Source organism: Schistocerca nitens, chromosome 3, assembly GCF_023898315.1.
Source record: "Schistocerca nitens isolate TAMUIC-IGC-003100 chromosome 3, iqSchNite1.1, whole genome shotgun sequence".
Lineage (NCBI taxonomy): Eukaryota > Metazoa > Arthropoda > Insecta > Orthoptera > Acrididae > Schistocerca > Schistocerca nitens.
Window position 1 is genome coordinate 652,716,666 of NC_064616.1, and position 27,070 is coordinate 652,743,735.

General features: G+C 46.2%; 1 protein-coding gene across 1 annotated transcript in view; it reads left to right on the forward strand.

The window, feature by feature from the left end:
* LOC126248619 (intermembrane lipid transfer protein VPS13A-like) overlaps positions 1 to 27,070 on the forward strand; it is a 764,418-nt gene that overhangs the window by 139,825 nt on the left and 597,523 nt on the right. The window contains exons 4-7 of the mRNA XM_049949782.1: positions 23,679 to 23,805; positions 24,496 to 24,667; positions 24,769 to 24,980; positions 25,197 to 25,371. Of these exons, the coding sequence (XP_049805739.1) occupies positions 23,679 to 23,805; positions 24,496 to 24,667; positions 24,769 to 24,980; positions 25,197 to 25,371 (686 nt within the window). The remainder of the gene's footprint in view (positions 1 to 23,678; positions 23,806 to 24,495; positions 24,668 to 24,768; positions 24,981 to 25,196; positions 25,372 to 27,070) is intronic.

Genomic DNA, 27,070 nt, shown 5'->3' on the forward strand with positions numbered 1-27,070 from the left:
TTAGAGTTTTAGAATCACTCTTCCTCGCAGTGCGGCCTAGCGGCGTCTGTGATGTGCCCACGTTGCACGGAGGCGCAGAATGCGCATCAGTGCCAGGCGAGAAATATGCTGGCGCAACCTCTGGCGTAGTCTGACGTCAGTGCAGTATCCCCGTCGCGGGATGATGAGGCGGCAGGCATATCTCTGCAGCCTGGCGTGGCTGTTGACACCTGTCAGAGCTCAGCGCTCTCATCGAGTGTTCCTGCGCTTGGGCATGGTCCCAGATATCTGCATGCCGCTGTTGTCGGTTGTCATGATGGCTTGTAGCGGGAGACCCAATAACGACACGAAGGACAGCCCGAGGGGCAGTCCCAGTATACAGCCGTAAGCGAGTACTTGTAATGCTCAAGAATGGGAGCACAGACACCACTTTGCCGTACTCACAGGGTCTTCATGTAACTAGCAGAGATGGCCTTTCATTGGTATGAGTGATGCAGATGGAGTGGCCAGATTCTAAGAATGAGTGGAAGGAAGGCGAGGGTTTTATAGCAATCAATGACATGATGCACCCTTATTGCCCCCTTTCCCGGCCCTGTCAGCGTTCTTAGCTGGCGTAACGCTTAGTTTCAGAGCTTCAGAGCGTTCTTTTATGCCAAGTTTGCAGCCTGAAAGGTGTTCTTGTGTCGTCCGCAGGTGCAGTTACTACATGCAGCCCCGTTGACAGAATAGCATTGCCTGCTCTGCACTGCAGTCAAGGAGCCGAATGACGTGTTCCTATGCACTCTCTCTCCCACAGTCTGAGCCAGTGGACTCTCTGCTTCTTTGTACTTCGGCTCTTTCGAGTATTGACACTGGTCACCCCATCGTTCCGTACCTGGAGGTAGAGATGGGCAAAACTGTTCTTTTCAGAGATTGGATCAGAACTGTTCACTCCCTGAAATGAATTAGCTGTTTTTCATGACTCACCACTCATTTACAAAAGAAAATAAATGAAAGGCACATTGCCCTTTAAACTTGGTTTATTCCAGTACTATACCTGTATTTTGATCTTATTTGATCCTATTTTGAAGTAACATAGATAATGAGTAAGAATTTTGTATTGTTTATTGAAATTTCCACGATATGACAAAGTTTTTGATTATTGATTTATTTTGCACTAGCGTGGTTTTTTGGGTGATCGGAAAATGTTGTAACTTGAGATTTACATTAACAATATATTTGGCTATAATGTATTAAAATTTCATTAACCTCATACAAATACATCGCAAGCCATATATTTTTCCTTTCGAAGACGCCTAAAATCGCAAAATCCGTACCAGAATAAGAAAAAAAAATATAAATTTGACTGTAAAACGAAAGTGCTGCATATAGCCTTACGCAGAATAAAACAAGGAAAATATTGGTGTATCACATTTTGCGATACGTTTATCGGTTCGCTCGTAATTAAAGCGTAAATTCGAGTGTCCATAATAAAAATCCTATAGTAAGAGTAGTCATCAGGAACCTAATCTAATCAGTTTAAACAAATAAAAATAAAATAAAAACAATTGATGTATACATAACATAATAATGTAATATACATAGCGGTATTACTATGAAGAACAATATCCAGTGGGGACAAACTCCGATGCAGAGGCGCTGAGTCGAGCAGGTCGAGCCGCGAGCTGTATTACTGCGTGAGCTGAGACTGCAGAGACCAGAGTGACACCAGAGTCGCTTTGCTCGACGCTCTGGCTAGAGTCGAGACGGTGGGGTGAGCGTTGAGCGGGCGAGTTCCGAGGGTGGGGGGAGCTCACCCGCTCCGAGACAAATCGTCCGCTCCCTTGCGAGCAGGTTTTTGCAAGTAGTTCCTATGTTATCCGCTAGGTGGCTCTCTGTCCTGTTGCTGGCATCAACTGCCCAGAGGGCAGGACGTGCGACTGAAACGATCGCCGACAGTGTGCGATGCGAAGTTAAGCTGCGCCAGACACTGCACAGTGCACACGGCAGACGACGCACAGAGACTGCCAGGCATATGTGAAACACAAAATCCAATGGGGCACTGCACAATGCAGGCAGCCAAGGTAGAAGCAGGGCAGAGGCCGGCGCTGGCTGTGTTGTGTGGCGTGCACTGTGCTCTGACCAGCAGAGGCGCTGCTGATATGCTCCGTCTCTCTCTCTCTCTCTCTCTCTCTCTCTCTCTCTCTGCCTGGGAAACGTTTGGAGCTACCGTTCTTTTTTTCTGAATCACTGATTGTTCACTCCTTTGAAAGATTGAACTCTATGAATTAGTTCAAGAGCGGATCCCCCATCTCTACCTGGAGGGCGTGCTCCGCTTAGCGCCGTCCCAGTTGGTTTCTACAATATTTTATTCCTCACTTAATTTCTATTCTGCTGTGCAACTTTCCGCCGTCCTTTATAAAATTCATCCTGAATTTTTGAAATTTACTAACTAGTACACATTTTCCATTAATTCACCCTTCATGAGATATCTCTGTTTATTAACTGAAGCTAATTTTACAAGTCAGAATCCCCTTAAACCCTGACACCAATTCCCAGTCAATTCTTTATTCTTACTTCCTTGTATTTAGGTCTACGATTGGACTTTATTACTCCATATTACTTCCTGCCATGTTGCTAAACCAGAAAACAGGTAGCTGATGCACAGCTAATTCCAGTACAGTTCTTCGTTTGTAATAAACGTAATTTACAGAAACGGCTATCCGAATCGTTACGATACTGGTAGCTGAAATACTTATGTTCGTAACCTGGCTACACTGTTTCTCGTATTACACTTGGATGCTTTGCAACATATTTTCCTAGGAAATCCGCCCCTTCTGTGACACTATTACTTGGCATAATAAATGAAGGACATCCAGGTTTAAGGTATCGCTTAGTAACGTTAGATTTTGGACTAGCAGTATCTCAAAAAGCTTCTTCGTCCAAAGCAGTAAAGGGTGTGTCAACTCGATCATTGTCGCACCTATAATTACGGCTCGTAGGCGAAGTGATGTCCCGGCTATGTCACAGATCATATCATTTATTAGGATTCCACTGTCTCATAGCTCCATTTGTGACATACCCTGTGGCGTCTTTCTTTCTTCGTCTGTCAGGTGGTTTTATAACCCACTGTTTCGGTACATCATCTGGAATTTTGTATTTGAAACAAAAGTTTCCCTTGCCGTTGCTCAAAACACACATCCTTAGAACTACGTTTACACACAAACTCCTTGTAGTACTACCGCATACAGCATACTTGCGGTAGCTCCAATTACTTCTCTTATCCTACAGTTTTGCTAGGTGTTATACTTTTCCTTTCCAAAACAACTTCCTTGTGCTCTTCGGCACTTTACCATGTGAATTCACTCTTAGTGATGCCGTATGCAGCTTAAGTGGTTCTGTTTCCATGATAATAGACCCCTGCGACTCTGTCTCGCGTGCAGCGGTCTCCTTCGGCTGAAAGAATATCTCCACGAATTTGACTGTGCTCTTGAGAACAATTACACGACGTTTTCTCTTACTCTCATTGCCCTCAAGTATCGTCAAATTAATCCTAATCTTCAGGGAGAAATTCGTGCAAGGATTCATTGTCGGCCCGCTCATTGGCCTTACAAGCATCTTTCCCCCTTCCTCTCTTCTACTCTCCCCCCCCCCACCCCTTTTTGGGGGGGAAGGGGGCACCATCAGAAATGGCGTGGAATATGCGTCAGTCGGAAAAAAAATTCTTCTGTGCTGTTCCGTTATCCACAACATTTGCAGCACAACTAACATCATCAACAGCTTTCTGTGCATTCTCCATAGTATCTACAATAAAATCACTGGCTGCAGGTCCACTCTGTAAGACACAAAAATCGGTGGCACATGCACTACATTGTTCATCTGGCCCAGGCTCCACGATCTCCAACGCCAACCATTATCACCCAATGGCGTAGATATTACTGCACCTAAATCTTTTACTTCTTTTTAGTATCCGGAGCTGTCAATTTTTCGGCCCAATACTGGACTAAGTCAAAGTCTTCAGACTTGTTTAGCCAGAGGTCGACTAGGGGGCAACGTGCAGGAAAATTTCGTCACATTAGAAGATGTTCCATGTTTTATTTCGCCACATTCGCACTTACTGTCATCAGGTTACAATAGGCCCCATTTCATCAGATTAATTGTTACAGGGCAGGGCCACGATAGTTCTGATACGGTTTAGCAATTTCCATGACCAGAAATTTGATTCAACACGACTTAGTGGATGTTTTGAAATAGGGTAACCGACAGAGGGTTCATCCAAGGTGTAACTGAGGAACGTATATCTTGATTTTAGTTTCTTTAATCCATAAAGGGTACCGTGTGGTGAATGACGATAATCAAAAGTCTTTTTGAGCTGCTCGTTATGTTTTTGAGCTACCCTACGAGACTTGGGACTGCAGAAAACTGAAGCTTGGTAGAGCTTTTGCAGTGGAGAGTAACTAGCCTACAGGTTTCATTGAGGCTTATGTTGATCTTTGCATGCGCCGATCTGGACCAGACAGGGCACGCAAACTCACTTACGGAAGGTTTGGCGCCCCACTTACTGTCAGTTGGCTTTCTGAAGATATTGTTCCTTTCAGCTATCTTATTCCGTTTTTTTTTTTTTTTTTTTTCGCAGTGATGTTTGTATGTCAGGAATCTGTCAAGCGTAACTCCGTCGTATGTCGGCTGTCTGTATGCTCAAGGGTAGACCCTTTCCAGTTAACGTGCAGGTTTCTGCTTGTTAGGCGTGTGTACAGGTGAAAAACGCAAACTTTCGTTTCAGTGAGATTTGGTTTGAGAAAGTTTACATAGCTTCTAATGAATTCTCTAACTTTACTTCTCCAAAGGTTCTTCCTTATCGTTTTTCAGCTTTCTGCAGCGTCTTTTTCCCTTTAGAGTGACATAGAATTCCCGGCTCTGCAGTTTTCGGTGATTTACTGTATCTTAGGCAGGATCGACCAGAGCCAAGCCTGTTATTAATTTACCCCCCCCCCCCCCCCCCCTCATGCCCTGTGAGTGCCAAGATTTGGACAGTACAAGATTTACCTGGCCTGAAGCCAGCTTGCTGGGGGATTAACTTTGAATTAATGATGTTATTGATTCTATTAAAGATCAGCCTTTCATACTGTTTGAAGAGGTAGCACAAAAGGGATATTGGCCGGTAGTAGCTTGGTGAATCAGGGTCTTTTCCTGTTTTTATGAGTGCAATTACCTTGGACTTCCTCCATAGTTTAGGGTTTTCAAAGGTGTCCGCAGTGATTAAATAGGCTTAACACCAATTTTTTTGCATCCGCTCCGAAATGCTTTACCTGTTCCACACACACACACATCATCAACACAAGCCGCCTTTCCGTTTTTCGTAGTTTATCCCCTCACTGAGCTCTCTCATTGTGAAAGGAGAGGACAAGTTATGGATTTCTGTGTGGATAGCACATTGCAACTTACTTTTCTCACTTTTTTGGACTGCCATTCAGTAGTAGTTGGTGTGCCATTCGATTAGGTGTTACTCTAACTACACTCCTGGAAATTGAAATAAGAACACCGTGAATTCATTGTCCCAGGAAGGAGAAACTTTATTGACACATTCCTGGGGTCAGATACATCACATGATCACACTGACAGAACCACAGGCACATAGACACTGGCAACAGAGCATGCACAATGTCGGCACTAGTACAGTGTATATCCACCTTTCGCAGCAATGCAGGCTGCTATTCTCCCATGGAGACGATCGTAGAGATGCTGGATGTAGTCCTGTGGAACGGCTTGCCATGCCATTTCCACCTGGCGCCTCAGTTGGACCAGCGTTCGTGCTGGACGTGCAGACCGCGTGAGACGACGCTTCATCCAGTCCCAAACATGCTCAATGGGGGACAGATCCGGAGATCTTGCTGGCCAGGGTAGTTGACTTACACCTTCTAGAGCACGTTGGGTGGCACGGGATACATGCGGACGTGCATTGTCCTGTTGGAACAGCAAGTTCCCTTGCCGGTCTAGGAATGGTAGAACGATGGGTTCGATGACGGTTTGGATGTACCGTGCACTATTCAGTGTCCCCTCGACGATCACCAGTGGTGTACGGCCAGTGTAGGAGATCGCTCCCCACACCATGATGCCGGGTGTTGGCCCTGTGTGCCTCGGTCGTATGCAGTCCTGATTGTGGCGCTCACCTGCACGGCGCCAAACACGCATACGACCATCATTGGCACCAAGGCAGAAGCGACTCTCATCGCTGAAGACGACACGTCTCCATTCGTCCCTCCATTCACGCCTGTCGCGACACCACTGGAGGCGGGCTGCACGATGTTGGGGCGTGAGCGGAAGACGGCCTAACGGTGTGCGGGACCGTAGCCCAGCTTCATGGAGACGGTTGCGAATGGTCCTCGCCGATACCCCAGGAGCAACAGTGTCCCTAATTTGCTGGGAAGTGGCGGTGCGGTCCCCTACGGCACTGCGTAGGATCCTACGGTCTTGGCGTGCATCCGTGCGTCGCTGCGGTCCGGTCCCAGGTCGACGGGCACGTGCACCTTCCGCCGACCACTGGCGACAACATCGATGTACTGTGGAGACCTCACGCCCCACGTGTTGAGCAATTCGGCGGTACGTCCACCCGGCCTCCCGCATGCCCACTATACGCCCTCGCTCAAAGTCCGTCAACTGCACATACGGTTCACGTCCACGCTGTCGCGGCATGCTACCAGTGTTAAAGATTGCGATGGAGCTCCGTATGCCACGGCAAACTGGCTGACACTGACGGCGGCGGTGCACAAATGCTGCGCAGCTAGCGCCATTCGACGGCCAACACCACGGTTCCTGGTGTGTCCGCTGTGCCGTGCGTGTGATCATTGCTTGTACAGCCCTCTCGCAGTGTCCGGGGCAAGTATGGTGGGTCTGACACACCGGTGTCAATGTGTTCTTTTTTCCATTTCCAGGAGTGTATTTCTTTGCTTGCTTTTGGGTCCACACTGAACGTTATGATCGGATTCTATGAAACTTTTGCTGCTATGTGCCATGTCTATTTTCTGCGAGGCTTCGATGCGTTTCTTAGGTTTTGTTTCACTTATTGCTATCATAAGGATTGTGCCACAAGATATTGTCTCGTCACTGAAAGGGCATTTCAAGTACAATTCTTCACATTACAGTATGCTGTTTTTGGTACCCTCAAGGAGTCCTGGTATGAAGTTCTGTCTACAGCCTCTTGGAATGTGCTTTTTTTGACGCTTTACGAAGATTTTCTACAAAAATGTATAGTTTTCGGGTATGGGATTTGTGTTATTAATTTTCTCGTCTAATTCCATGGAGAAATCCGTCCATTTGACTTTTTTAAAACTGAACCTTCTTCGAATGGATGTATTAACAGGTTTTACTGCCGAGAAGAGTTGAATTTCAACGGGCCTATGTTTTTGGAAGAGCTTCATACACATTTTAATACAGTTATCTTGGATGTTGCCACTAACAAATCAGTTGTGTGGGTTGCAGCCTTGTTTTGAAACTTTGCTCATGGAGGAGCAGGACAGCTTTGAGTCATGTGGGAAAAAAAAAAGTTATTCACTTCCATCCATTCTTCTAGCAACTGGCCATTGTCATCAGTTTCTTTCTATCCCCAGTTTATACTATGGCAGTTGAATACACCTACGATAAACTGTGTCTTTTGAAGTTATATGGCATAATAAGGTAAAGGTTTTCACTTGGTGTCTTACATACGGATGTTATTGCGAAGGTTCCGCATTCGATAGTGAAGATATCAGTACCACTTACTACTGTTTTCGCTGTGCAGGCAAAAGGCTGTTCAGCTCTAATGAAAACTGTTCTACCATGTTTTGTATGTGGTACCTCTATGGCTAAATGCTTCCCATTAATTAGGATTCTATGTGATGATTCATCTCTGTGCGTTTTCTGAAGACACAATACATCCCATTAATCCGTTTGGCATAGCTGTGATAACTGTCTTGTTTTTCTTTGTCATTACCTCGCCATTCAAGCTACAAATAATGAGAGATGGCTCTAAGAAGCGCCTTCTACTTGATTTTCTCCGGTGGTGGAAGGATGGGCCGATACCCTCATGGACATCGTTTCTAGGGAGCGCCAGCATTTTCTGGTCTTACGGTGGCTTCGAGGGAAAATGCAGACTTGGAGTCACCTTCTGTGCTCCCCTGTACCTAAATCAGTATCACTCATGTTGCTACTTACTAACTCATTTGCTTCAGTACAGCCCTCACTTAATTCATTCGGCGCTACAGGCACTTCAGACTCTGAATTTTCACTACTTTTCTTAACTGTATCAAATCATTTCACAGGCATCTACACAACGCCAATAGCATCTTATAATATTCTAATGTTCCCATTCATGAAATCGTCCATTCAGTCCTCCCGTTCTGTTCTTCTAACAGCTGACACCTGTGCACCCGTGTCCATTGGAATCTATGATCCTTATTATTTTCTGTGCTAAGCAAGCAATAATCCCGTCTCTGCAAACTTGCTTGCAGTCTACCGTTCTGCTGGGAATCACCTTTGACAGTTAAGGCACTCCCGTTCGCGTTTAACAAACGCTCCCGTTTATTTTGCTTCCTACTATTGTAGTTACGAGCCTTACAACGAGTGTCACCACCCTCAAAACACTGTGGCTGACGACATTGTTTCTTCACGTGGTGCCTTCGTCCGCTTATGTGGAATTTGATGCCGGAAGAGAAGATAGCACAGTCACTCCGATTCTCAGTCGCAACATCTATCTCTTTCAGCTGCGTGGCAATCCTGATAGTTGAGGACAAATCAGTAGTCATCACATATCCGCTGAAATATTCCTCAGGAATACGTCCAAGGCTACATTCTATCCACCTCTTCATTGTGCGTCAGTTCTATGTCTGCCAGTTCAATTTACGAATTCCGTCAAAAAAAAAAAATGGCTCTGAGCACTATGGGACTCAACTGCTGTGGTCATAAGTCCCCTAGAACTTAGAACTACTTAAACCTAACTAACCTAAGGACAGCACACAACACCCAGCCATCACGAGGCAGAGAAAATCCCTGACCCCGCCGGGAATCGAACCCGGGAACCCGGGCGTGGGAAGCGAGAACGCTACCGCACGACCACGAGATGCGGGCGAATTCCGTCAAAGAATGCTTCTACCGGCTAATTACACTTCTCTTTTAACCTAGTGACATTTTCCCTCAAAAACCTGGCATTATTTTTCTTGCGATAGCGTTGGATGAGCCCTTTGGTCAGCTGGTCAAATGTCTGTGCTTTACTAAGAGGTTCATGGTATGTGACATACGTTTTAGTGTCACCCGTGAACCGTACTTAGCTACAGACAGACATGTCTCATCAGACCTGCTTCCTCACAGCATCCAGAAAAGCCGATACATCCTCGGATGTTTTCCCAGAAAAAGGCGTAATGAGACTAGTTGCCGCAGAATCAATGGATGGGGCAGGTACGTTCACTAAGGCCTTCGTATGCCCTCCCTGGGACAGCGTCAGTCCAATCACGACACGTAACACTTGTAGTTCCCTCTGCAACCCTGCGCTAACCTGGCCTCGTTCTGCTGTATTCTCGTGTAACGTGACTACCTGACACTTCAAAACCTAAAGCTTCTCCATGCGATTCTGTTGTAGTGTAACCTCTATTTTCAGTTATACTGCAGAGTAAGTGGAATCGAAGTATACCGAAATGATATAAATAACGAAAATATTTCCAAAGTATCGTGTACCAGAGGGACTCATTGCACTGCTGTGTTTCGTGTACAAACCTTATACAAGTTTGACACGTTGCTAGCACTGTTTTAGTACACGGCAATTCGTGTACTGATAAATTACAAAACGGTACCTGGTTGGCCATAAGTACTCTTCCCTACAGTTACCTCGGAACTGTGAAGGGTCTGCAGGATTTTGTGGCCCAAACAGTGTCACTTTCAAATTCCTGTGCAGATCTTTCCACCTCAACATGGACTCAGTAATAAAGAAAACAGGCCAAAAAAATTGGTTACTGACCTCATCACAGAATGACAGATCTCGATGGCAGCTGATGCGCAGGTGCCGACAGCCGAGGTCAGCACTACTGATGCCATGCATTTACAAGCCACGTAATTACTATTCTGCTGTGCAACTGCACTGTACAAGCTGTTTTGTATAACATGAAGACATACCAAAGAAAATCTGACACACTAATTTTGCATTCAGCAGCATGCAACAAAGCTTACCATCATGCCTGAAATTTTGTCTGTAGAGTACGGGGTGTTATAACTGTTAAGGTAGAAAAACTATGTGAAATCCGGGATATTTCATGATTGCACTTCTTGCAGTCATTAGTCGACAAATGGGGGTTTCTTGTAGCATCTACCCACATGATGGCGTTAGATGAAAGCTGCACTAGAAATATACGTAAATATTCTTTTAATGACTTAGGAATGTCGAATGAGTAACAGAAAATACAATTAAAATGCAAAATGCAAATACTGCCAAGAAATTAAATAAGCAAAGGACATGAGCCACTTGGCTCTCAAGATATACGTAGAATATAAGTGAAAAGTTTCACTGATCACTCAAATCAAATTTACGCGCACGATTTCCGGCAAAGTTGTAGGAGAGAATGCTTGAGATTGAATGACCAAACCACTATCATGTAACCAGCTTCAGGCTCCCAAGAACCACACAGACTCTGAACTTCTGTATATCTACGTGGTGGAGGGTACTCTGTATCACTACTTGTTATCTCCTTTCATGTTCCATTCGCAAAGATAGCGAAGAAAAAATGACTATCTAGCCATAATTTCTCGTATCTTATCTTCGTGGTTCTTACGTGCAGTGTACGTATGTTGGCGGTGGAACAGCGCGCGACCGTGGCGCGGTGCGCGGACGGCGGAGTGAGCGCGCCGCGGGCGGAGGGTATTTAAATCGGCCGCCGCCGCGACTGAACCCAGTTCCCCCTGAGCAGCCATAGTGTACGGATCTCCGTGCCGGCACGTTCACAGGAGCTCAGTCCGTCAGTTCACCTGATGATGGCGATATGTATGATCGCCGAAATATTGTGCCCGTTGGACACTGTAGACCGGCAGTACACCCGTGGATATTTTGTTTCTCAACAGTGTTTCTCGGAAGAACGTCGCCTTCACTCCAGGGATTCCCATTGAGTTCCCGAAGCATCCTCTAAACACTTACGTGTTGTTTGCACCTGCCGGTAACAAATATAGCAGCACGCCTCTGTACTGCTTCGATGTCTTCCTTCAATCTGACCTGGTATGAATCCCAAACACTCGAGTAGTACTCAAGAATAGGTCGCACCAGCGTCCTACATGAGGTCTGCTTTACAGGTGAACCACTCTTTCCTCAAATTCTCCCAGTAAAACGAAGTCGACCATTTGCCTTCCCTACCACAGTTCTCACATACTCGTTCCACCTCATATCCCTTTGCAATTTACGCCCAGATATTTAAACGACTTGACTGTGTCAAGCATGACACTAGTAATACTGTATCCAAAAATTATACGAGGCCTGTTCAGAAAGTAAGCTCCGATTGATTGCCAAATTGAAACCACAGTGAACATCAGAAATGTTTTACTTGTAACAATTAGCTACACCTTTCAGCTACTTCTCTACGTAGTCGCCGTTCTGACTTAGACTTTTGTCATAGCGTTGTACCAACTTTTCAATAGCCTCATCATAGAAGGCAGCCGCCAGTGCTTTCCGCCAATTCTCCACGCTGGCCTACACCTCGTTGTCTGTGTCAAAATGTTGTCTTCAAAGACAGCGGTTCATGTGACCAGAGATGAAACTCAGGGGGAGACAATTGCGGACTGTATTGTGGGTAATCTCACATTTCCATTTGAATACGATGCAGGAGCATCTTCATTGCCCCTGCAGAATGCGGCTGAGAATTGTCTTGAAGAAGAAACAGCACGACAGTTATGTAATGTTAGCTGCATAGCTTCAGGCGAAATTTCTCACCAGGCCCTCGTACTTGGCGGCAGACACTATTTTCTAGACATCTTTACGCACTCACTGCGAGCTCAGAAATGAGAAGAGCGACGTGATGCTAACTGGGGTTATACTAGAGACACTACCCAACACATCTGTGCAAAGCTTTATCGGATTTTCATAGTCGTTTCCATTTCGCGACCGATCGGAGCTTACTTTCTGAACGCCCCTCGTAGGTTCGATCTTCCTACTTATCCGCATTAACTTACATTTTTCCACATTTAGGGCTAGCTGCCATTCATCACGCCAACTGGAAATTTTGTCTAAGTCGTCTTGTATCTTCCTACAGTCACTTAGCCGCGCGGGATTAGCCGAGCAGTCTAGGGCGCTGCAGTCATGGACTGTGCGGCTAGTCCCGGCGGAGGTTAGAGCCCTCCCTCGGGCATGGGTGTGTGTGTTTGTCCTTAGGATAATTTAGGTTAAGTAGTGTGTAAGCTTAGGGACTGATGACTTTAGCAGTTAAGTCCCATAAGATTTCACATACATTTGAACATTTGAACAGTCACTTAACTTCGACACCTTAGTGTAATCCACGACATCATGAGCAAACAACCGTTGATTGCTGCCCATCCTGTCCGCTAAATATTTATGTATATAGAGAACAACAGCGGTACTATCACACTTCCCTGGGGCACTCCTGACGACACCCTTGTCTCTGATGAACACTCGTCGACGAGGACAACATACTGGGTTCTATTATTTAAGAAGTCTTCGAGCCATTCACATGTCTGTGAACTTATTCTATTTGCTCATACCTACGTTAACAGCCTGCATGGGGCACCGTGTCAAATGCTTTCCGGAAATCCAGATATATGGAATCTGGCTGTAGTCCTTCATCCATAGTTCTCAGTATATGTGAGTAAAGGACAAGCTGAGTTTCGCACTAGGGATGGTTTCTAAAGCCATGCGGATTCTAGAACATAAGCTTCTCAGTCTTAAGAAAGTTTATTATATTCGAAATGAAAATATGTTCAGTGATTGTGCAGCAAACGGAAGTTACAGATATTGGTCTGTAATTTTGCGGATCCGTTCTTTTATCCTTCTTATATACTATAGTCATCTGCGCTCATCTGCAGTCACCTGTGTAACATCGGTCTACAAAGCACCCGACGCCAATTCCAGCATTAAAACACCAGCCAACTTCAACGATCAGAACGTGAACTTTGTCATAGGCGATTTCAATTGCAGAAGCACATCATGGGGATACCCAGATACTGAAAGAAAGGGAACGAGTCTAGAAATATGGACTGAGGCTCACAACCTACATCTGAACCATGATTCGAAGCTCCCACCTTCTTTTAACAGTGGCAGGTGGAAAAGAGGATACAACCCAGACAACATCTTTGTTTTTTCAAAGGCAGCTGTAAAATGTGTGAAGACTGTAGGAGAGCCCATCCCTCGTACCCAACATTGACCTGTCATATGCACTGTGAGTCCTATAGTATCGCCTGAAGAAGTACCATTCAAGAGGAGGTTTAACTTCAAGAAGGCTCACAGGCAGAAGTTCAGTGAAGAGCTTGACTCAAAAGTGATAAAAATTCCATCGCAACCTGAAATGTACGAGACCTTCATTAAATGCGTCCAATAAGTTTCGAGGAAAACTATTACGAGAGGATGCAGAACTCAGTATGTTCCCGGCATGTCGTGTGACAACAAACTGTTGTTAGAAAGATACCAAACTCTCTATGAAGAGGGTCCATTTGCAGAAGAAACGATCCAGGCTGGTGAAATATTGCTGCAAGCCATTTCAGCAACTAGCAAGGCCAAGTGGAGTAACCTGGTAGAGAACCTCTACATGAAGCTGAACGGTAGACAAGCCTGGAAACTGCTTAGAAACCAGTGTGTTGACCCTGTAAATTCACAAGACAGTTTTACTAGTGTGACTCCTGATAAAGTGGCAATGCAGCTCCTGCAGAACGGCAAAATAAAAGTAAGGACGCCCAAAGTAGCTCTTCAGCGCGACCCAGAAACAGAGCATTATTTTCTTAGTGATCCCTTCTCCATGGCTGAACTTGAAGCTGCCATCTCGAGTTTGAAGGTGCAAAAGGCTGCAGGTATCGATAACCTTAGATTTGAACAGATAAAGAACTTCGGCTGCAAAACGATAGAGTGGCTACTAAGCCTAATGAACACATGTGAGGCCAAACTACACATCCCCAAAATGTGGCGGAAGTCTCGAGTCATTGCAGTACTTAACCCTGGGAAGGAACCAAACGATCCAAAAAAATTTCGATCTATCTCGCTTTTATGCCATACCTTCAAGATATTAGAACGGCTGGCAGTGCCACCCTCGAAGTGAAGTTTATGCAGGCTTTCGTGCTGGCAAATCGTGCTGTAGTCAGATCTAACCCAGCACATTGAGGACGGTTTTGAGTGTGGTGAGATTACTGGAGTCGCTGTTGTTGATCTAACAGCTGCATACGACACTGTGAATCATAGGAAACTGTTAAAGAAAGTGTATGACTATCAACTAACATCCCTTATTGGCACTTTCCTTCAGAACAGAAGATTCAAAGTTTAATTACAGGGTAAGAGGAGTAGATGGCGAACGCAAAAGAACGGTCTCCCCCAAGGCAGTGTGCTTGCTCCAGCACTGTACAATATCTACACAAATGATCAGCCAATCCCAGCAAGTACTAGGCTCTTCATCTATGCCGATGACACAGCAGTAGCTGTTAAGGGGCCAACCTTTAAAGAAGCAGGGAGTGTCCACTCTCCAAGAAGGACGCCCCGACCTGCTGCAACTGCAAGGAGGCCCACGTTGCCAACTACAGAGACTGCCAGGCCTTCAAGAGGCCAGGGGACGACCTGAGGCCTCCAGGCCTGTGCAAGCAGGCAAAAGTTTTGCGGCGGCTGCCGCTGCATCCGCGGCACCGACTTCGAGACCGGCCCAGAGACCTCTCTCTTCTTCCTTACGGGTCTACCCTGACCCGTGAAGGAGCAGGCTAAGCAGTTTACTGCTATTCCTGCATAAACCATTCGTTGCGGAAGGACTTCCTCTCTTCTCGAATTGGCCTCTAGTTGTTTCTGGCTGGGGGTGTCCCGGCTCTGTTGCGGAGTTTCACTCCCGCAGCAGGTCAGGCCAACGCGTAGTCGGCCTGTGGTGTGCAGGGTGGCCCAAACCCCTGATGAGCCGGTTTTCGCACCGTTCGGCCCGCTCGTAGAAGACTCGCGCCGACTGCTTGAAGCGGTCGCGGAGGAGGGGGATTCCTGTCTGTTCGTGCAGCCGAGCGGTCGAGTATAACCTCGGCAGGCGCAGAGCGAGCTTAAGCGCCCTGTTCTGCACCCTCTGCAGCTTGCAGATGTGTGTTTCGGCTGCGTTGCCCCACACCACGGCCGCGTATTCCAGTACCGGACGTACCAGCGCCAGGTACAGCGTGATGGCGTGGTGAGGAGGCAGCGTAGACGAAGGGTTGAGCAGAGGGTACAGAACGCGTAGGCGCCCTATTTCTCTGCCCCTGATATCCTCAATGTGCGGCTTCCATGGCAGTTTGTGGTCCAACGTGACACTGAGGTAGCGGCCAGTCTTGCTCCATGGGACGGGGCTGCCCATGATGGTGACTGGCGGAAGATGGGGAGGCAGTGGTCTTCTCGTGAACACCACTGCCTGGCTCTTCGCCGGAGGCGCAACTTGGTCGACCAGGCGCCAAGGGCCTCGCAGCCTCGTTGGAGCAGACGGCGCTTCTCGACCGCCTTCATGCTCCGCACGAACAGCGCAGTGTCGTCGGCATATAGCGCCAACTTCACTGGCGCCACGCGCGGAGCGTCGGCGGTGTATATGGAGTACAGCAGAGGCCCAAGGACGGACCCCTGCGGCACCCCAGCACGGATGGGTCGATGGGTGGATGTCCCATGACATGGAAGGATGCCCAGAGACCGCCCGCCCACCCCCCGGACGGAGGAGAGAGCAGCCAGCGCCGGCCGGCGCAGCGCCAGCAGCAGAAACCACGCCAGCCAGGGCTCAAAATCGGCGCGGCAGACGCGGAGGACGGGCAAGCAACGCCCCTGCCGCTTAGACACCCGCCGAGCAAGCCATGCCTCCACCGACGCAGAGATGCCAGCTGCGCCCAGCGAAGCTACAGAGCTGCGTGAAATGCTGCGAGAATTCGAGCAGCTCATACTGCAGCTTCCGCAGATGATAGTATCTGCCCTGACTGCGGTCAACCGGGCCACCGCCACACGTGCAGCCCCTGCCCCACATCGTGGCTAATACGCCAGTACTGGGGCTCACCGTTTGTATTTGGAACGCGAACAACATTCGGGACCGAGCCGGCGAGTTTCGGCAGTTTCTGCGTGACGAGGCCGTGGATGTCTGCCTCGTCACCCAAACCTGGTATGCAGGTGCGGGCGCCAAAATTCCGCTGCTATCGCACCGACCGAGAGACGGCGGCCGGTGGAACGGCGGTGTACGTGAAGACATCGCTACGCCACCATCCGTTCCAGCTACCTGAACTGACCACAGTCGAGGCCACTGGTGTTGTGGTCACCACCTCAGCGGGTCAGATGAAGTTCGTGGCCGCGTATCGACCACCAGGACGGCTGCTACAACCGCGAGATTTCCACTCGCTGTTGTCGATGCGCGGCAACTTGTTCGTCGGCGGTGACTTCGGCGCCAAACACCCGGAGTGGAACTCCCGGGTGACGACCACTAGCGGGAGGAGACTACTGCGAGCGTCTCAACAACACGACGCGGTAGCGGTGGGGCTCTTTGACCCCACACATTATCCCAAACGCGGCCGCGCCGACGTCTCGGACGTCGCTATCGTCGAGGGTGCTGCACACGACGCCATTGCGACAACATGCGTGGCGTTAGCGTGATCACTCTCCTGTGATGTTTGATCTCGCCACTGACGGAGTCGCACCACCGGAAGGCTGCAAGCAGTACCGTAATATCAACTGGGACCACCTAGAAGAGACAGTCGCCGCTACGCCTGACCCGGAAGACGAGGGCGCCGATGCGGCCCTTGCCGCATTCACGCGTCTGACGCACGAAGCGGCAGCAGCACGCCGCGTGAACGAAGACGCCCACGGGATCAATCGAAGCAGCTCCCACCAGACATCCTCCAGGCCCTCCGGGAGAAGAACCGACTGTTCCGAGAGTGGCAGATTACGCGGCAGCCAGCAACGAAGGCCACCATCGACCGCACGCGTCGCGAAATTAAGTACGCAGTTGCAAACCACCGCAACCGCGACTGGGCTGGAAGAATTGCCACTCTCAGGGTAGAGTACGGATCCTGCAACAACGCCAGAGAGTGCCGCCGCTCCAGGTCGGCGGTGACGTCATCACCGAGCCCGACGCCAAAGTCGGCGCGTTAGCCGACGCATTCGCCGCCAATTTCACGCCGGTAGAGGACGTCGTGGACGAAGAACACGTCCGTTTGTAGAACAGCGCCTTCCTGTGTACCTGGCGCACAGAGACGTGGACGACGCCATCGCGGAAGTGACGGAGAATGAGGTCGCGCAACAGCTCGCTCGCCTGCAGACGAGGAAGGCAGGAGGGTGCGACAACATCAGCAGCGAGCTGCTCAAGATGCTGCCGCCGAGCGCCGTGCGGCAACTTACGAAGATCTTCGTGCTCGGGACTTGCAGCTTCCCATCTGCGTGGAAACACGCGGAAGTTGTAGCTGTCCCCAAGGCCGGAAAAGACCTGCGGCTGCCGCAAAACCACAGGCCCATCAGCCTGTTGCCTGCAGTTTCGAAGGTCTTCGAGAGGCTGTATGTCAGGAGGCTGTGGCGACACGTCGGGGAGGAAGGCCTGCTCCCTGACGAACAGTTCGGCTTCTGGAGGGGCCACTCCACGCAGCAGCAACTGCTTCGACTGGTAGAGCAGGCGATGGGGGTGCTGGAGTGTCGCGAGTATCTCGGGGACGTTTTCAGAGCCTTCGACAACGTGTGGCACCACGGACTTGTGTATAAACTACTTACACTAGGCCTACCGGTGTCGCACGCCCGCCTGCTCAAATCCTACCTGACTGGGCGCACCTTCCACGTGCGCGCCGACGACTGGACGTCGACAGCACGCCCCATAGCAGCTGAAGGACCGCAAGGTTCCGTCATCGGCCCCTTGCTCTACTCACTGTACACCGCCGACTTTCCGAGGAGGCAGGGCGTGCACGTTGCGCTCTACGCGGACGATACGGCGCTCTACGGCAGAAGCATCAAAGCCAGGCTGATGCGTCACCGCCTGCAATCGGCTTGCGACGTCCTCGGGGCTTGGGCCACCAAATGGCGGCTCCAGTTCAACGCAGCGAAACGTCAGGCGGTGATCTTCACCAGAAAGAAGATTCCTGCCGACCTCCAGACACTCAGCATCACGGGACGCTACCTAGGCTTCACTCTGAACCGGCGCCTGACGTGGAAGGCGCACATCAGGGAAGTAAGGGGTAAAGCGTTTGGCAGACTGCGCTTGTTGTACCGCTTACTCAACCCAGCGACGACCCTGCCCCCACACTGTGGCATAACTCTGTACCTATCACTCATCAGGCCTGTGTTAGAGTACGCTGCTGTGGTGTGGGGCAACGCTGCCGACTCGTCCATCGCCAGGCTGCAGACGGTCCAGAACAGGGCGCTTAGGTTAGCGCTTCACCTGCCACGAGACTTCAGCACCGGAGAACTCCACAGAGTAGCAGGAGTCCCGCTGCTCAAGCACCGATTCCGACAGGCGGCGCATCGCTTTTACGCGGCCGCCCGGATGTCGGAGAACGAGCTGATACGCAACTTGAAACCGACCACAAGGTGGCCAGACCTGTTGCTGGAGTGAAGGCACGCCGCAACACGAGCCAGATGCAGTAAAAAGAAGAAACGCAACCGTGAGGAAGATTCCAACGAGAGGACTAATGCAAACTTACCCAGGCAGAAGTAGGAAAGGCGTGATCCGCTCACCCTAGAACACACCGTAGTTTTTCCGTTTGATGCTTATTTCGTGAGATATTTGGCCCGGTCACTATCAATGGACCACCCTGTATATATATGTGGTGCGAGTTCTTTCGGACATGTCCAAAATATATATATATATATATATATATATATATATATATATATATATATATATATATATAGAATATTGAAGTCGAATTTGAATGTGATACTGAAGTTATGTGGTAGCGAATAACAGCTCTAGATGAAATGAACTTAATTGTTGGGTCTTTTTACGGGTCACACGATTCCACTGAGCAAGTTGTAGACTCATTCAAAGAAAGTTTACGTCAGTAGCGCGAAAATACGCAAATCATGCAATATTATTTGGAGGCGAGTAGCCTACCAAGTGCGGAGTTGGAAGTCTATGGACTCATTGCGAAGTACTTTTGAACACAGGTTTTGGAAAACTGTCTTGAGCAGCTAGTTCAACAGTCTACACGCAATGGAAATATTTTAGACACTGTAGCTACAGATAAATAATTGTTAACATCCCACTTAGACAATGAACTGACATCATTTAGTTCCAGTGTGGTGGACGTAGGGGAATTATAGGCCAAATTTAAACGGATTGTAAATCGTGCTCTAGAGAAGTTTGTGCCGAGTGATTGGATTAAGGACGGACAAGACCCACCGTTGTTTAACAACAAAATTCGAAAAATACTGAGGAAGGAGAGGCTGTATCATTCTCAGTTCGCCGGCCGGAGTGGCCGTGCGGTTCTAGGCGCTACAGTCTGAAGCCGAGCGACCACTACGGTCGCAGGTTCGATTCCTGCCTCGGGCATGGATGTGTGTAATGTCCTTAGGTTAGTTAGGTTTAAGTAGTTCTACGTTCTAGGTGACTGATGACCTCAGAAGTTAAGTCGCATAGTGCTCAGAGCCATTCTCAGTTCAAAAGAGGACGCACAAATTACGACAGGCAACAGCTAGCAGAAATTCGTGCAGCTGTAAAACGATCGATCCAGGAAGCATACAATTACCACCGTCATACCTTAGAAAAAAAATGGTTCAAATGGCTCTGAGCACTATGGGACTTAACTTCTGAGGTCATCAGTCCCTTAGAACTTAGAACTAATTAAACCTAACTAACCTAAGGACATCACACACATCCATGCCCGAGGCAGGATTCGAACCTGCGACCGTAGCGGTCGCACGGTTCTATACTGTAGCGCCTAGAACCGCTCGGCCACCCGGCCGGCCCTTAGCAAAAGATCTGGCTGAGATCCGAGTAAATTCTAGTCCTACGTAAAATTACTAAGCGGGTCAAAGGCTTCTATACAGTCACTCATTGACCAGTTTGGCGTGACAGAAGATGATAGCAAAAGGAAAGTCGAAGTTTTAAACTTCGCATTTAAGAAATCGTTTACGCTGGAGAATCGAGAATCGTACGAACATACCATCTTTTGACCAACGCGCAGACTTTCGTACGGAGGACATGGTAATAAGCATCCCTGGCCTAGAACAAGGGTCCAAAGCAAATAAGTCGCCAAGTCTGGATGCAGTCTCAGTTCTGTTTCACAAAGAGTAGGCTACTCTATGGCATTGCCCCCTTACTTTGTTTATATTTATCTCGATCTGTCGCCCAGCGCCAAGTCGCTAGTGACTGGAAAAAGCGTAGGTGACTTCTGAACACGTGAGGGGTAAAAGAACGGACCCGGAAAATCACAGACCATCAGTCTTAACAACGGCTTGCTGTATAATTCTTGAACATATTCTCAGTTCGAATATAATAAAATTCCTTGTGACGCAAAATCTTCTTTCCACGAATCAGCACACTTTTAGAAAACATATCCTGTGGGAAAATCAGCTCGACCTTTTTTCAAATGATATCCTGCGAAATATGTATGAAGGGCGACAGGCTGATTCCATATTCCTAGATTTCCGAAAAACATTTGACACGGTGTCCCACTGCAGACTGTTAATGAAGGTACGAACATACATATTAGGTTCCCAGTTGTGTGAATGTCTCGAAGACTTCTTAAGTAACAGAACCTTGTACGTTTCCTCGAGGATGAGTGTTCATCAGATACAAGGGTATCGTCAGGAGTGCATCAGGAAAGTGTGATATGACCGCTGTAACTTTCTATATATATAAATGATCTGGCGGACAGGGTGGACAGCAATCTGGGGCTGTTTGGTGTACGCGAAGGTGTCGCCGTTGAGTGGCTCTAGGACGATACAAGATGACTTAGACAAAATTCCTAAATGTGGAAAAATGTAAGTTAATGCAGGTGAGTAGGTAAAAAATCACGTAATATTCGAATACGCCATTAGCACACTACTGGCCATTAAAATTGCTACACCATGAAGAAATACAGACGATAAACGGGTATTCATTGGACAAATATATTATACTAGAACTAACATGTGATTACATTTTCACGCAATTTGGGTGCATAGATCCTGAGAAATCAGTACCTCTGGCCGTAATAACGGCTTTGATACGCCCGGGCATTGAGTCAAACAGAGCTTGGATGGCGTGTACAGGTACAGCTGCCCATGCAGCTTCAACACGACACCACAGTTCATCAAGAGTAGTGACAGGCGTATTATGACGAGTCAGTTGCTCGGCCGCCATTGACCAGACGATTTAAGTTGGTGAGAGATAATTCCTCTTCCCTATCGGTTATTTATTTGTAACTTCTGTTGATTGTAATTTCCTATGATTCATTCTTTGAATAAAGGTCTACGGACACAGGTTGTACAATATTGGCTCCTGTTATGACTGCACACAAGATAAGTTTCCTGCCAATTTACACTGGTCAAGGGAACTGAAGATGGTGTAATGGAACACCGAAACTCTTGGCGTAAGTAAAGTAAATGTTAAAAATGACAGCTGCAGATCTTTTAATTAATTTGTCATTTCTTACAAGGTAAGAATCCCAGATTGATTAGCAATACTCAAGAATCGGTCGAACAAGCGCTTCGTTAATCACTTCCTTCGTGGATGAGTTGCATTTCGTTAAGCCGGCCGGAGTGGTCGAGCGGTTCTAGGCGCGACAGTCTGGAACCGTGCGACCGCTGCGGTCGCAGGTTCGAATCCTGCCTCGGGCATGGATGTTTGTGATGTCCTTAGCTTAGTTAGGTTTAAGTAGTTCTAAGTTCTAGGGGACTGATGACCTCAGAAATTAAGTCCCATAGTGCTCAGAGCCATTTTTTTACATTTCGTTAAAATTCTTCCTATGAATCTCAGTCTCGCAACTGCTTTTCCTACTATTTGTTTTCTGTGGTTATTCCACTGAAGATTGCTCTTGATAGTTATTCCTAGATGTTTTTGGGTATATACTATTTCCAGCAATTTGTGCTCAATAGTGCACTGGTACAGTAGTGGATTTCTTTCCCTAAGCATGCTCAATGTGTTACATTTATTTACGTTCAGAGTCAATAGCCAGAGCCTGCACCATCAATCAATCTTCTGTGGGTCATCCCGCAAATCGATACTGTCTTCTGGCGTTACTACTTTCTTGCAGACGACCGCATCGTCTTAAATAGCTTCCAACGCTTCATAGTAGATCATTTATATACGCTGTAAACTGTTACGGTCCTATCCAACTTCCTTTCATTTCTGCCATAATTACCTTTACACCTGTCATTTTTTTTTTTCCTTTAAGAGCGACGTGTGGAGTTCTATCTGCAAGGAAGTCTTGAATCCAGTTGCAAATCTGCTCCGATACTCGGTAAGCTCGTATTTTTTTCACTAAACAGAGTTTCCCAGGATCTCTGCGGAAACTGTGTCGATTCTTATAGAGGAGATACTCATTCTCCACAAACGTCATAATTCTTAAGCATAAAACACGTTCCATAATTCTGCAACAGACTGACGCCAACGATGTAGGTCTATACTTATATGCATCTGTCCTACGACCCTTCTTGTAAACGGGAATGATCTGCGCTTCCTTCCAGTCGCTAGGTACCCTTCGTTGCTGAAGCGATTCACGATAAACTGCAGCTTGACGGGGAGCAAAGTTTTTCGCATAATCCTTGTAGAATCTTCCAGGTACCTCATCAGGCACTGTATCCTTTCCACCACTAAGCGATTGTAGCTGCTTTTCTGTTCCGCGATTGGTTTGCTCAATATCTTCCATTTCCATGTTAGTATTATTATTATTATTATGTTAAAATCCTTTATTATTGCTATAACTACCAGTTATCTGCAGCGTACTAAAAATGGAGGTGACGGAATGATGTATTGGCGCCCCCCTCCCCTTCGGCCAGAGGCGTACCCTGGATATACACCTAAGCCTATCTTCTCTGACAGAGAGCTTTTTTTTATGAGACTTGGGTGGATGACAGTATGTGCCTATGTATCAGATGGTATGGGGCATATTTTTCGTCGGAATTTGTTCTGATAACTTAGGTATATTCTGCTTCGGGCTAATAGGGCAAGGCGTAGGAAAAATGCAGCTCATTGTTCCCATAGCAGATGTTGAAGGAACAATGTTAACATTATGTGAGATGAATCACACTATTAAAGTACTGAATCCTAATCCAAAAAAATTCTCGTCCCTCTTAAATTTCTGTGATTTGCTTAAATAATTACAGAGGAATATTAGAATGGTTCCTCAAAACTAAAACTGTGTAATATTCCCATTATTTAAAGTACAAAAGAAAATTAAACACGACATTTCAAAACTGGTAAAATGGTCTGAGAATGACGTTCCTGCTTACTTCACTTTTCAGTTCTTTCATTTATTAATCATAGCATTAAAAATTTTCAGTTCTCTCTCTGTAAAACCCGATTTCACCTTCTGGATAAACAATATCCAACTTGAATTGTTATTGCAAATTTATTACTTGGCATATGCTGTTCAAGTAACTTTGACTTGATTTTTCGTAGGATGTTTATATCATCGCGGGACCTGTGCTCGACAGAGAGTATGATCCAGAAAAAGAGAAACGGCTTATGCGAGCAGCAAAACGGAAGAAACTGGAAGACCTTGAGGCGGAAAGTTTACTAGGGTCAGGTAAGACGCACAAACTTACATGTCGGTCCCACAAACAGATTTCTCAAACTAGATGTATTGGAAATTAAATCAGAAATGTAAAAAGCGAAGAGAAGAGTGACTGATAAAGCAACAAATAACGTTAAACATAATATTTGTCTTCGCTCTGAACGTTTACTCGGTAGCTTTTTGCAGACGTTTTGCAATAGACGTGTCAGCTGATGTTAGGAATTTGCCAACTGAAGTAATTCTTATTGTTTCAGCGTTGAGTGCAACTCACAGCTTGATAATTCCCGTGAAGTGCTGTATTTTATTTTTAACAAAAAGTGTTTGTAAGCGCCCCATTGCTGCGTCGTAATTACACAGACTCTCTGACATAAAATGTACATTATTATGTGCATTGAGCGGAGACAAGTTTTCAGCACATGAATATTCTCATTTCTCTCAGTCATAAAGCATCTAAGAAATAAGACGTCTCCTGTGTTTTTGTCTGACGAATTAAGTGAAACGTGTATCTCTGCTTTATTTTTCTGCACGTGCGCACGGACACACACACACACACACACACACACAAACACACACACACATACACACGCGCGCTCGCTACGTTCTCCTAGTTGTAATATTTGGTTTTCAATTTGTTTTGTCTTTGTTATTATTACAGCTAAATATCATTGACTTAGTATATATTGTCATATGTTTGCTTGATAGGTCCAGAGGATTCTAAGACTTTCACTGAAAGTCTTCTCACCACGATAATAAACAACTTGCAGATCTTTTTTCGAAATATACATATTCGCTATGAAGACACTATCACAAATCGAGATCACCCATTTTTTTGTGGTTTCTGTGTTCAGAATGTCTCCCTCGAAACAACCAACAGGTAATAAAGAAAAAAAAAATTTTATACGGTGTGGACTTCAGCATTACGCGAGCCTTTTTGTTCACTGATCACTCGTAAAAATTTCCCTTCATAATTTTCAGCAAGTGGAAACCGGCGATCACTGCTCAGAACGCTACATCGTTCTACCAGCTTATTAGACTGGAATCTTTCTCGGTCTATTGGAACCCTAAAACTTCGGCGAGCGGACTTGTGTCACAAATGCTAATGCAGGATATTTCCCAGTACAACTGGAGAAATGAGATGAGAAGAGGTCTGGAAATGTTCAGTACCAACAGCGAAGATTTTGATTTCAGTAAGTGTTGCCTAATGGCTGATTATTTGCTACAATCTATGTACAATAAAGATCAATATATGACTGTTTGCGGCGGTGTCAGCACAACATTTTGCAAAACATAAATACATGTCATGTTTCAGATATCCTTTGCTCCTGTTAGTGGATATTATGAGAGATTTGAACTCAGTGTTATTCTTTCAGATATGCTGTAACCATCTTTTTCTATGATTCCAGTTGTAAAGCCGGTAACAGCGAAAATAAAAGTAATAATAAACAAATCTAACGAAGCGAGGGTACCGAAACTGTTACTAGATTTTGTTTTACAAGATGCAGCAACTCAACTGTCACGCCAACAATACCTCTCTATTACGGAGTTGTCTGAATCGTTCAAAAGGATGAATATCAACAGGTAAAATATTCCTTTCACTGATAAACTGATTGCATCAACGACTTTCTGTTCAAGTTACATCTCATATATTTATTTTAATATTATCATAAGTGTCGTGCCATTCTGTAGTAGCAAATAAATAATGTTATCGCAAACACAGAAAACACGTGTTAAAAAATGTGTCAATGGTTAAATAATAGAAGGCAGTGGCGGTTTTAGGTCGCACGTGGTCAGTAGCGCTGATAAGTTGTCTATTCAGCAATATATTCTCATTTTTTTAAAATTTATTTCATTACTTTCACGCATATTTCAAGGTAATGTCTAATAACATTTTATTTCGCTAATTTAACTTGTAAAAGAAGTTATGCATCTTGATTTTGAAACCATTGTCTGAGCGACATAATTAACGTTACTCAAGACACTAAAAGTATCTGTCATAGGTTGTTATTATTTACTCCATTCACATTGTAATGCAGTGACTAAGTAACACAGTATTGTATGAAAAGTATCTTACCCTATATCTATCACTGAATTTTATTTATACTCACAATAATAATGTGTGGTAATAATAATATTGTAAAAAGTTTCACCTAAACGTGAAGAGAAGAAATCACGCCACCCATAAGGTGAGTTGATTAAACTATTTATTTATAGTTAAATTCATGTAAAAGAGTGAAAATGAAATGGCTTTCGGCAGTCATTCGTCAGGGCGTTACGTATAGAAAGCGCCGGGTCGATCTGGCGGCAAAGCTTCTGTAGTTAACATGGCCGACAGTTGATGGTTGTGTCATTTGCGCATGAAGTCAGAGGGTAACTAGAATGTCCTAGAACAATCTTCACGTCGGCAACTCCGTGAGCTAATTAGCGTGAACAACGGCAGTATCGGAAGGGTGTAGGTTCTTAATCCTTCAGGCTAAGAACTATTTATTTTAATAACACTCTGAAGAAGGTAATGGAGGACGGAGCCTCAAGATTTTGATGCTTCTGTAAGATTTAGTTTGCGTTCATTCATTTGCAAAACTGAGTATGTTTCATGTGACTCACGGTGCGGAAGCGTACGGGTAGAGGAGAGGGGTGATAGCTCCGGTGTTTGCACTCTCAAGTCGCTACCGAACCGCGTTGTAAAGGCAGGTAACCTGTAAGGACGCTGAAACTTATCATTTCGGGGCTAATTTAGTAGTTTTGAAGTACTAATGTTTTTCGGACACCGCTCAGTATTTCCGAAACAGCATCTAAAAAGCGGCAGGTTATTATTTCGACTGATTACTCGAAAGTAACATGCTGTGTAAGAAGTGACTATTGGCTGTGTGTGCAAGTACGGTTTCTCGTTGTGAGGATTTTTAGGACAACTGTAGGTCCTCGTTCTCGAGTCAGAAGGCTGTTTGAACATGATGGGTAAGTGATTCCAGTGCATGGCTTTGCGCTTGCGAGAATTTCTAATGTTTTGTCTTCACTGTTCAATCACGCAGATGGTCGACTGGCCGCATTTTTGAAATATTAATGCCCGGTCTTTTGGCACAGATTACAATACTCAGGCAAGCGAGTGTTTCTTTTACAAACTCCTAAGCCCTCTGTGGCAGTGCAAATTTCGTTATTTACTATTTTACAGATTTGTACATTTTCTGAATTCAAAGTGCTTGTTGCAGTTTCTTTCTGTAGTGAATACCTGTTCTGTGCGAAAGATAATGTTCAAATGCGTGTGAAATCTTACGGGTTGGTT